The sequence below is a fragment of the Anser cygnoides genome, chromosome 4 (genome assembly GCF_040182565.1).
Source record: "Anser cygnoides isolate HZ-2024a breed goose chromosome 4, Taihu_goose_T2T_genome, whole genome shotgun sequence".
In the NCBI taxonomy this organism is placed as follows: Eukaryota; Metazoa; Chordata; class Aves; order Anseriformes; family Anatidae; genus Anser; species Anser cygnoides.
In genome coordinates, this window is record NC_089876.1 from 37,539,122 (window position 1) to 37,551,117 (window position 11,996).

The 11,996-nt window shown below is 54.8% G+C and overlaps 1 protein-coding gene across 1 annotated transcript; it reads left to right on the plus strand.

The window, feature by feature from the left end:
- Positions 1-4,919: 4,919 nt before the first annotated feature.
- LOC136790691 (uncharacterized) lies at positions 4,920-10,702 on the plus strand. Its single transcript, XM_066996023.1, has 2 exons — positions 4,920-6,966; positions 7,550-10,702. Exon 1 carries the CDS (start codon positions 5,288-5,290, stop codon positions 5,984-5,986), a length of 699 nt encoding a protein of 232 aa, XP_066852124.1. The 5' UTR covers positions 4,920-5,287; the 3' UTR covers positions 5,987-6,966; positions 7,550-10,702.
- Positions 10,703-11,996: the final 1,294 nt, after the last annotated feature.

Sequence of the window (11,996 nt, forward strand, 5' to 3'; positions counted from 1 at the left end):
TCCCGCAAGAACCATTTTACTGTCTCTTTAGCTTGATTGGTGCGACAGGGAAGGGCTTCTGGCCATCCGGAAAAGGTGTCAACCCCTACTAACAAATACCTATATCCCCTAGTCCTAGGTAACTCTACAAAATCAACTTGCCAGTAATCTCCTGGTTCTATCCCTACTCTCACTCTTCCCATTTCAGCATGTTTTCTTGCTACTGGATTATTTTTCAAACAAATCTCACACTTTGACGTTACTGATTTTGCCACTGTTAACATATGTGTAGAGATAATGCTACGTTTTAAAAATGTTACCATTGCCTCTGCACCCCAGTGACACTCATTATGTCTTGTCTGAAGTATTTCTCGCATCACCAAGGGGGGTATTACTACCTGGCCCGTAGCGGTCACATACCATCCATCAGAGTTCTTTCGGGCCTTTAGGAGATTTGCTAATTTCTCATCCTCTGGCGAATATCTTGCTTCCTTGGGAAGATTAAGACGAGCGGGGCCTACCTTGAGTGGTACCAGAGCCATCACATTCCACACCTTCTGAGCAATTTGTCGAGCTGCTCGATCTGCCAACCGATTCCCTTCTGATATCTTTGAGGTTCCTCCTTGATGGGCTTTGCAGTGCATGATAGCCACTTGTTTTGGTTTTTGTACCGCATTTATCAGACTTAACACCTCCTCGTGATATTGGATTATATCACGATTATATTGGCCCCTTGTGAGGACAACAGCCCTCTTTCTTTCCATAATACTCCATGAACGTGGACCACTCCAAAGGCATACTTTGAATCTGTCCAAATATTTCCCATCTTTCCTTTACTCAGTTCCAGTGCTCGAGTTAGGGCTAACAGTTCTGCTCGCTGTGCTGATGTTCCAGGTGGTAAAGGTTTTGCTTCGATTACTGTCTTCAGGATTGTTACTGCATACCCTGCATATCGTGCTCCATTCTTCACAAAACTACTACCATCAGTAAAAAGTTCCCAGTCATACCTTTCAAGGGGTACATCCTTCAAATCTTCAATCAAATCCATTCAGATCTTCAATCTCAGAGATCTTCTCCAACCTAAGTGATTCCATGATAGTTCAGCAAGTGTCAAACTGTCCAAACAAATTCTGTCATACAAAAAGGCAGAAGTAAGTCCTTTAAAAGGTTATAGTTATAATTTGGAAAGAAGGAAGATCAGCTATTAAGACTAGAGATGTAAATCCTAGAAAGGGAAAATGCTAAAAGAGTTTGGAAGAAATCTTCTGACTGGTCTTAAACGCTCCGTTGCACTTCGAGGGAAACTCATTAACTCTTTAAGGACTGAAGCTGAAAGTACAAGTTTTGTGTCCTGAAGGGCATAAAATTATTGGAGAGTGTCCAGAGGAGGTTGCTGAAGATGGTGAAAGGTCTGGTGGGCAAGAGGTGTGAGGAGCAGCTGAAGTCTCTTGGTTTGTTCAGCCGAGAGAAGAGGCGACTGAGGGGAGGCCTCATGGCGGCCCTCAGCTTCCTGAGGAGGGGAGTGGAGGGGCAGGCGCTGATCTCTTCTCTCTGGGGACGCGAGGGAACAGCACGGAGCTGGGACAGGGCAGGTTCAGGCTGGGCGTTAGGAAAGGGTTCTTCCCTGTGAGGGTGGCTGCCAATACTGATGCCTTGTTTGAGAAGCGTCCCATGGTGGTGGTTCTTCCAAATCCAGGTCACAGAAGAAGCAGAGAAACAGCCTGCATGTTTTCCTTGCAGCAATGTCTTGACAGGCACTTTGTGAAAGCCAGCAGACACAGGCGCTGAGGAGAGAGGAGGCTTGTGAGAAAGCTGCATTTGCTCAGCATTTTCTGGCTGATGTTGTGGCCTCAGTCTGCAGCACTCTTGCTGAGAGCGGCTCTTCCTGTGACTCAGCTGAGAGAGCTTTGTAATTTCTTTCCTTCTTTTTCCGTGTGCTAGCGCCCAAAGTACGAAGATGATGGCAATGCTGAACACAGAGGGCTCCTGGTTTTGAGAGCCCTTCTGCCCCTTTCTTAAGAATTTCCTGAGTAAGGGAGAAATGAGTGGACAGGAGAAACTGGACGCTCCTGTTGTCTCACTCCCAAGCCCTCATGCAGGTCGAGGGGGCTCTGGCCCATCTCCGTGATGGTGGGGAACTGCAGGAAACAGCCAGGGCCAGAGAGGTTTCACAAAGCTCACCCCTTTAGCTATTGATCAATCTTCTGCTTTTGTTAGTTCAGCAACACCTCTGTTCTGGTTTGGTTTTGCAGCACTGAATTCTTTCTCTGCATTTCTCTGAATGCTTTCTCTAGGAAGTCAGTACACACCCAGACCGACTGCCCGTCCAAACATGCGGCAGTTCAGGTCTCCGGATGCGGGGAGTGTCTGAGCCTCTTGCTGCCATCGGCGGGGGGCAGAGAGACTGCTTGCGTGAGGTGCGAGCAGGTGGACGACCTGGTCCGCATGGTGGCGGAGCTCAAGGAGGAGGTGCAGAGGTTGAGGGATATCAGGGAGTGCGAGCGGGAGATAGACTGGTGGAGCGACTCCCTGCAGGACTGGAGGGAGAGGGACCAGGGTGAGACGCTCCAAAGGGGGGTGGACCCCCTGCCCTGTCGCCATCGGGCAGAGGGAGGGGACCTGCGAGTTGAGGAGGAATGGAGACAGGTCCCTGCTCGACCTCGCAGGAGATGCCCTCCCCTTCCGGTGCCGCCTTCCCAGGTGCCCTTGAACAATAGGTTTGAGGCCCTGGAGCTGGAGAGACCGGTGGGTGAGGATGAGGTAGGAAGCCTACCCAGGAGGATGCCTGAGGTGAGGAAGTTGACTCCACGCCTCAGGACTGCCTCCACCAAGAAAGAAAGAAGGGTGATCGTTGTGGGCGACTCCCTCCTCAGGGGAATGGAGGGCCCTATTTGTTGGCCTGACCCCACACATAGGGAAGTCTGCTGCCTCCCTGGGGCCAGGGTCAGAGACATTACCAGGAAGCTTCCAAACCTGGTTCGCCCCTCTGACTATTACCCGCTTTTGATAGTCCAGGCTGGCAGCGACGATGTTGAAAAGAGAAGCCTCAAGGCTATCAAACAGGACTATAGGGGGCTGGGACGATTGGTGGAGGGAGCGGGAGTGCAGGTGGTGTTTTTGTCCATCCCTACGGGGGAAGGGAGAGGCACGGAGAGGACATGGAAAGCTCACGTGGTTAATAGGTGGCTCAGAGGCTGGTGCCAGCACAGAAATTTTGGGTTTTTTCACCATGGGGAGCTTTACTCGGCACCCGGCCTGATGGCCCCAGACGGGTCCCTATCTCCAAGGGGAAAACGGATCCTAGGCCAGGAGCTGGCGGGGCTCATAGAGAGCGCTTTAAACTAGGTAAGAAGGGGGACGGGGCTCAAACAAGGCTTGTTGGAGCTGTGCCGGGGGAAACAATGGCTAGGCCGGGGAAGAAGGCGATGGCCCAGCTGAAGTGCATCTACACTAATGCACGCAGCATGGGTAACAAACAGGAGGAGCTGGAAGCCATCGTGCAGCAGGCAGGCTAGGACTTGGTTGCCATCACGGAGACGTGGTGGGACCGCTCCCACGACTGGAGTGCTGCAATGCCTGGCTATCGGCTCTTCAGGAGGGACAGGCAGCACAGAGGGGGTGGTGGCGTGGCTCTCTACATCAGAGAATCTTTTGATGTTGTGGAACTCCAGGCTGGGAATGATAAGGTTGAAACCCTGTGGGTTAGGATCCGCGGGAAGGCCGGCAAGGCTAGCATCCTGGTCGGGGTCTGTTATAGACCGCCGAACCAGGATGAGGAGACGGATGAGGAGTTTTATAGGCAACTGACAGAAGTTGCAAAATCGTCGGCGCTTGTCCTCGTGGGGGACTTCAACTTCCCGGACATATCCTGGAAACACAACACGGCACAGAGAAAGCAGTCTAGGAGGTTTCTGGAGAGCGTGGGAGATAGCTTCCTGACGCAGCTGGTCAGTGAACCTACCAGGGGTGGTGCCCCGCTAGACCTTCTCTTCACAAACAGAGAAGGACTGGTGGGAGATGTGGTGGTCGGAAACTGTCTTGGGCAGAGTGACCACGAAATGGTAGAGTTCTCTATTCTTGGTGAGGCCAGGAAGGGGACCAGTAAAACTGCTGCATTGGACTTCCGGAGGGCTGACTTTGAGCTGCTCAGGACGCTGGTGGGCCGAGTCCCTTGGGAGGCGGTTCTGAAGGGCAGAGGAGTCCAGGAAGGCTGGGCGCTCCTCAGGAAGGAAATCGTGATGGCACAGGAGCGGTCCGTCCCCACGTGTCCAAAGACGAGCCGGCATGGAAGAAGACCGGCCTGGCTCAACAGAGAGTTGCGGCTTGTGCTTAGCAGAAAAAAGAGGGTTTATAATCTTTGGAGAAAAGGGCAGGCCACTGAGGAGGACTACAAGGATGTAGCGAGGCTGTGCAGGGAGAAAATTAGAAAGGCCAAAGCTCATCTGGAGCTCAACCTGGCTACTGCCGTTAAAGACAACAAAAAATCCTTTTACAAATATATCAACGCGAAACGGAGGACTAAGGAGAATCTCCATCCTTTACTGGATGCGAGGGGAAACCTAGTTACTAAGGATGAGGAAAAGGCTGAGGTGCTTAATGCCGCCTTTGCCTCAGTCTTTAGCGGCAATACCGGTTGTTCTCTGGATACCCAGTGCCCTGAGCTGGTGGAAGGGGATGGGGAGCAGGATGTGGCCTTCGCTATCCATGAGGAAATGGTTGGCGACCTGCTACGGAGCTTGGATGTGCGCAAGTCGATGGGGCCGGATGGGATGCACCCGAGGGTACTGAAAGAACTGGCGGAGGAGCTGGCCGAGGCACTTTCCATCATTTATCGGCAGTCCTGGCTATCGGGGGAGGTCCCAGTTGACTGGCGGCTAGCCAATGTGACGCCCATCTATAAGAAGGGCCGCAGGGCAGACCCGGGGAGCTATAGGCCTGTCAGTTTGACCTCAGTAAGGCTTTTGACACCGTTCCCCACAACATTCTCCTCAAGAAACTGGCTGCTCGGGGCTTGGACTGGCGTACGCTTCGCTGGGTTAGAAACTGGCTGGATGGCCGGGCCCAGAGAGTTGTGGTGAATGGAGTCAAATCTGGTTGGAGGCCGGTCACTAGTGGTGTCCCCCAGGGCTCGGTACTGGGGCCGGTCCTCTTTAATATCTTTATCGATGATCTGGATGAGGGCGTCCAGTGCACCCTCAGTAAGTTTGCAGATGACACCAAGCTAAGTGCGTGTGTCGATCTGCTCAAGGGCAGGAAGGCTCTGCAGGAGGATCTGGATAGGCTGGAGCGATGGGCTGAGGTCAACTGTATGAAGTTCAACAAGGCCAAGTGCCGGGTCCTGCACCTGGGGCGCAACAACCCCAAGCAGAGCTACAGGCTGGGAGATGAGTGGCTGGAAAGCTGCCTGGCCGAGAGGGACCTGGGAGTATTGGTTGATAGTCGGCTGAATATGAGCCAGCAGTGTGCCCAGGTGGCCAAGAAGGCCAACGGCATCCTGGCCTGCATAAGAAGCAGTGTGGCCAGCAGGTCTAGGGAAGTGATTGTGCCCCTGTACTCGGCTCTGGTGAGGCCGCACCTCGAGTACTGTGTTCAGTTTTGGGCCCCTCGCTACAGGAAGGACATGGACGTGCTCGAGCGAGTCCAGAGAAGGGCGACCAAGCTGGTGAGGGGTCTGGAGAACAAGCCTTACGAGGAGCGGCTGAGGGAGCTGGGCTTGTTCAGCCTGGAGAAGAGGAGGCTCAGGGGCGACCTTATCGCTCTCTACAGTTACCTTAAAGGAGGCTGTAGAGAGGTGGGGGTTGGTCTGTTCTCCTACGTGCCTGGTGACAGGACGAGGGGGAATGGGCGAAAGTTGCGACAGGGGAGTTTTAGGTTGGATGTTAGGACGTACTTCTTTACCGAAAGGGTTATTAAGCATTGGAACGGGCTGCCCAGGGAGGTGGTGGAGTCACCATCCCTGGAGGTCTTTAAAAGACGTTTAGATGTAGAGCTTAGCGATATGGTTTAGTGGAGTACTTAGTGTTAGGTCGGAGGTTGGACTCGATGATCTTGAGGTCTCTTCCAACCTAGAAATCTGTGATACTGTGATACTGTGAATTCATTAGAGAGCAGAAGTGGGGGACAGCCCTGCTCTTGTGAGAGAGCCTGAGGAACCCCTAACAGTGCCGAAGGGCAGCAAAAGTACGATTGATACCAAGATCATGTAAAATCCTTTTTTCTCTCTTTCTCTTCCCCCATTTCTTTTTTATGTATTTACTTATTTATTTATTTTGAGGGGATGCATGAATGAGAACCCTTTATTGTAAATACCGTGCATCTGAAAAGGTGAGCCTTCAGGCAGACGTACTGGCAAGCTTTGGCTCAGCCCCAGAACTACATCATCGTTGGCATAAGCACGACTGGTTGGGCAGAGGGCTGTGACTGGAGTGCTGCGAGGGACGGTTCTAGGCTCATCAGGAGGGATAGGCAGGGCAGGTGAGGCAGGGGGCTGGCGCAATGACACGGTTGAGAGCCTCTGAGTGAGGATTAAGGGACAAACCAATAATGCGGATGTTGTTGTGGGAGTTGGAGACGGCCTCCCATCCCGAGTGACTACACGGATGGGTGGTTCAACAAGGAATTAGGCAATGTCTCCAGATCAGCTGCCCTTGTCCCTAAGTGGGTGGGTGACTTTGGGTTGCCAGATGTTAGCAGGGAATGACAAGAAGCAGACACAAACAGGTCCAGGAAATTCCTAAAGCACCTCGATGATAACTTCTTGATCCAGGTACTAAGGGAGCTGACTCGGAAAGGTGCCCTTCTAGATTGCTGCTTGTAAACCGAGAATGTCTCCTGCGTGAAGTGGCGAATGGCAGCCATCTTGGCTACGGTGGCCACAAAGACGTCGAGCTGAAAATCTTTGGTGATAGGAAGAAAACTGCCAGTAAAACTTCCACCAGTGGCTGTGCCACTGCCGCAGACTCACCACCGGGTGCCGCCTCAGCACAGGTTGGTGGAGCCAGAGTGCTCTGGGGGGGTGGTGGTGGGATTTGTGTCCCCTCATCTTTGGGGAGCACCACGTTGTCCTCTGAGGGGAGTGGCGGCTGCCCCCTGCTCCTGGTCAGGTTCCAGGGAGCAGGGAGCAGCTGCCCCGGGAGCGGAGGATTCAGGAGAAGCGGTGGTGGGGGACCGGGGTGGGTGGGGGCCTGCAGCAGGCAGGAGCCTGTGGGGTGCAGGGGCTCCCTGTGCGGCATGGCCCCCAGGCCTCAGCTCCAGCGGCTGTGGGGCACCAGTGTCCCCATCACCATGGGCTGACCCCAGACACAGATGGGGGGACACGGAGGAGCAGCGGGTAGGGGCAGCACCGCAGGTGGGAGCAGCACCACACGAACTGTGAGCCCGGCACCCCAGACCAGGCATTGGCCTTAGGCAGCGGGTGGAGGATGGTGGGGATGTGAGCGGGCTGGTATGGGATCAGCATCGCTCCAGGGATGGGGGCAGCAAGCAGGCCCTGGAGACAGGGGTGGGGGTAGTTTGGGGTACTTTCAGGTTAGTAGGGTTTCCTTGGTTTTCCACCTCCTCTCTTTTGCAGGGGTGCCAATGCTGCTCCCGTCTGTGGTGGAAGCGGGCCCTGTGGTACCGCCACTGGTACCATGGAGCTGTGATGGGGAGCCAATGGGCCGGCTGTCTGTAGGGGTCCCCAGGAGGTGCCTGTCTGGGGTGTTCGCGGTGGGTTGGGGGATGCTGGGGCTGGGGCTGCTGGTACTGGAGTTGCCAATACCAGCATGGGCTGGGGAAGCTGGGGCTGGGCGTGCTGGCACCAAGTTGGGGATGCTGCTACCAGTCCTGGACAGAGATGCCGGTAGTGGTGCTGGGACCTTGTGGAGATACCAATAGTGGAGCTGGGGGCAATCAGGGTGCTGGAGGTGGTACTGGAAGCGGGACAGTGATGTTGGTACTCGGGTGGTGATGCTCTTACTGGGGCCATGTTGCTGGTACTAGGACAGATTTGGTGGGGCATCTCCACTGGTACTGGGATGCTGATGCTTGTACTGGGACAGCAGTGCACGTAGTGGGACAGCTGTGCTTGGAACTGGGACGGTGATTGTGCACCTCAAAGACTGGTCAGCCCCTAGGAAGTAATGGCTGCATTCAGAGGCGGGGAAGAAGAAAAAACAGGTTCAACAAAAAGAGCAAAGATCAGCCACGCTTCTCACGGCATCTGCCTTTGCAAAGGCAAGTGCCCTTCAAAGCCCACAGACATCGTGTCAGCTCCTTCAACTGGCTGCCAGCCTGCGACTTGCCACCCGCAGAGCATGAATGCCATCACCTTGGCAATTCAGGAAATCATTAGGTAACATTCCCTAGTCTCAAAGACAGATTCTGTAGCCGGATAAATCACCATTGGAAATCGGGTAAAACAAGAGTTTTACTTGAAAGCCTATGAGCAAGAAGTGTAAGCTGAAATGCAGAATTTCTTCAGAACTTTGCTGTGACACTGTGCCAAGCCGTGAGGTCACAACACCTCTCCGTGATGCTGCGAGGGCCATGAGGTCCCAACGCTGCTCCGTGACACCGTGAGGGCTGCAAGGTCACAATAGCTCTCGGTGATGCAGTGCTGGGCCGTGAGGTCCTGACACCCCATTGTGACGCTGGGTCAGGCCACAGGCACTGCTCCGCACCGGTCCTGACAGCAGCACTAGCTGCAGCTGCAGCGGCGGTGGTGGAAGCATGGTGCGAGTGTGGGGAGCCACGGCCCCTGCCTGCGTCCTCTTCCTCCTCCTGGTGGCCCTGTGTGCCTGGGGTGCCCAGGCTGCGCCATGGCGACCACCGGGAGCAGGTGGGTGGGCAGGGCCGGGGCCAACACCAAACCCTGGGCGGCATGGTGCTGCGCGGCACGCATATGGATGGAGGGGACGGGGACGGGATAGCAGCAGGGCCGGGCGGGCACCGCGGGCAGGGGGCAGGCAGGAGGCAGAAGCCCCGCAGGGTGGCACGGTGGGGCCGTGGCTGCTGCGGGGTTGTTTCCTGCCGGGGGGGCCGTGAGTGGCGCTGGGGCCGAGAAGCCTGGGTCTGAGCCCCTGTGGGGCTGAGGCCGCTGGCCCCTCTTGGGAAACTTCCACCTGCATCTTTGTCCCGTGACATTGCCTCAGCCCCCTCAGTCACTGCAGGGTGCTGGGGAAGAGGGAGAGCACAGCATGCCATGGCAACTTCTCTCATCTCTGCTTGATTTTAGATGATGATGGTGTTGCTTCTCCATATCCAGCTTCTCAGCTGGATCATGGTTTGGAGCCTCAGGAGGATCCCCGAGGTACGTTGCGAGTGTGCTTCCTTGAAGGAAGATGGCTAATGGGCTGTAATAGTTTATTCAGGGTCTTCCAAGTGCGTTTGTGCCTTGAGGGGGCTTGCACAAATGAGCCCTGAATATTTCTTCACTTGGAGAGATGCCACCCCTGCCCCTCTCCACAGAGAGGGAAGAACCCAGGCTTTTCTTCCTATTTGGGCCATGTCATTACCTGAGCCCCAGCCAGTGCCTCCCGGTCACTGAGGAAGAGGCAGGCCCCAAGAGGCAATGGAAGCTCCCCTTACCTGTGTCTGATCCCACTTGTGCCCACAGGCAGTACTGGTCAAGTGCCTCCATGGAATCCTGCTCCTGAGCCTGCCAGTATGGGTCCCACAGGTGGTAAGTTGTCCGTGTTCATTTCCTTGCTGTTTGTTAACGGTCTGTTGAGCTAGCTCAGCAAGGGTTCAGCTGCTCACTGGCCAGGGGGCTTCTCCATGACAAACATGGATGATCATTTTTCCCGGGGTCTGCACGCTCCCCCTGCAGTGGGGTCTTCCTTTGTGTCCAGCAGAGATCTTCCCGTAAGAAACACCTGAGGGGCCACACCTTTGGCGGCATGCTCCCTGCGGGGTGTTGCGCACAGCCTGGAGAGAGGATTTGGGAAGAGGCCAAGAGGGAGCCTCCAGCTCAGCAGGCCCCTTTGCGGCTTTGGAAATCCTGGCTCGTGTCTGGGTCCCACATCCTTGCCTGAGCCCCCTCCAGTCGCTGCAGGTCACTAAGGAAGAGGTAGATCACACCATGCAAGGGGAATGTTTCTCTTCTGTGCTTGATTGCAGCAGTTCTCGTAGGCTCTGGCTACTCGACACCTCAGCCTGATGTGGACCACGAGCCTCAGGTTAATCTGCCAGGTAAGTCAGCGGAAGGAAGGAGCATCTAGGTGCTGCAGAGCCAGCAGGCACCTTGCGCTTGAGTTGAGACCTGGGGTGGGCACGGGGAGGGCCCTTCTCCGGGCGGCTCCACGCATGCTTAGTTTGTACCAGCACGGTGCCACTGCAGGCACCCAGCAACTGTTTGCAAGATGCTCTTGAGTGGCAGGGAGAGACGAGTACCATGGAGCAGTCCCCTCTTTGAACTGCATTCTCTGTCACTCTGGTCAGAAGGAGTATGTTGACGTAGTTCACAGGAGGGACTCCACTTGTGTTTACAGATGGGACCGAAGGCAAAGGTGATCCAGGTTCCCAGATGGGTTCCAGGACTGAAGCTCTGGGAGATGGCCTGGGTAAGTTGTGGCTTTTGACTTCCTTTGAGAGCTGCCAGTTCAAAGCCCAAACGTCAGCCAGGCATCTCTGCAGGTGGGAGGGTATAGACCGGCACGTGTGTGTGCCCTGTCAAGGCACGAGCCCTGGTATGCTCTCCTACTGAGCTATTGATGTAGATGGCGCTGGGACAGAAACTTCTCACGGGTCTTTGGTTGCAGAAGTGTCCCCAGGGAGGGCTTTGCCAGATCCTCGGCTGCTTCCGGCGCTGGAGCCCAGCTGGTATCCCAGGGGTGGGTAGTCATTTCACTGACTTCACAAACTAAGCCCTGGTTCTCCAAATTGCACTGGTGCCAAAGTTAACTTCCTACTTTCTCTTCAGGTCCTCTAAGAGCAAAGGACAATGCTGAAATAAGAAAATCTTCCCCAACATCCTCTGACATCGTAGAGGATATCATAAAGGAGTTAAAGGAGGCAGCACCTGGTGGGTATATTTCTCTCTGTCCACCATAAATCTTGGGAAGCTGACGTTCTAAATCCATGTGTGGACGCACCGTAACCTGCACAGCAGGAAGGGATGGATCAGAGCGGAGACACTCAATTTCACACCTAGCAGGCACTGGTGAGCCTCAGAGAAGGCCGAGAGCCTCTGCTGCCGCTTGTGGGTCACGCCGTGTCCCAGGGGCAGCTGCTAGCCCAGCATTACCATTACTGGTCCGAGCTGTTCCGTGCAAACATTGGTATCCAGCCAGCAGCAAAGGGCTTCTGCTGAACTTGTGTTCAGCTCCCGCACAGCGCTGCTTGCAGCTGGGCGAGTTCAAGGCAGGAGGCACATCCCAAGCAGTGCTTGCTGTCCCCTGAGCAGGGAGACACATGTCACCAGAGGGAAGAGCACCCTTGGGCAGAGGAGGGAAAGCGCAGGCAGATTTGGGGCAGCGGCTGGGATCGAAGCAGCCCAGCCCAGCCCTCTCGTTCTCCTTGATGTCTGAGGATTCTCGGTGACAGCCTGCAGGCAGGGGCGAGTTCAAGCTGCACACCCAGCTTGATGCCCGACCCCTAACTTGTAGGAGCTGAAAGGAAAGGCACTTACCTCAGTCTCAGCTGATTTAGCTGTCCACTTCTAGTTGGGTTTCAAATGACTTGGCCAAACGTCTTGGGATGGAGTCAGCATAATGGGATGGACATGCTTCTCAGAAGGGCTGTTCCTGCCTCTGAACTGGATGCAGCTTTTTTATGTCCTCTTTGAAGGCACGAATTGAGCGTCATCTTGCAGTGTACCAAAAATGCACTATGTGCGATGTGAACAAGAAGATCTCCTGCAATCTCCTGGTCTCGCAGCAGGCCAGATTTTGCTGTCTGTGCTGGTAGACTGCCAGGAGTCGAACACTTAGATTTTTCTTTGTGAATGACATGTTGTTTGGAGTAGTGAGTACCTCCCCCAGAAGCCCAGGCCGTAGCTTCTAAACTTTAGGGATGTCTTTTGAGAAGCACTACCTTCC

Bases quoted from the DNA above. Each gene is read 5' to 3' on its own strand.
- LOC136790691 (XM_066996023.1), top strand. From the start codon at position 5,288: ATGAAGTTCAACAAGGCCAAGTGCCGGGTCCTGCACCTGGGGCGCAAC.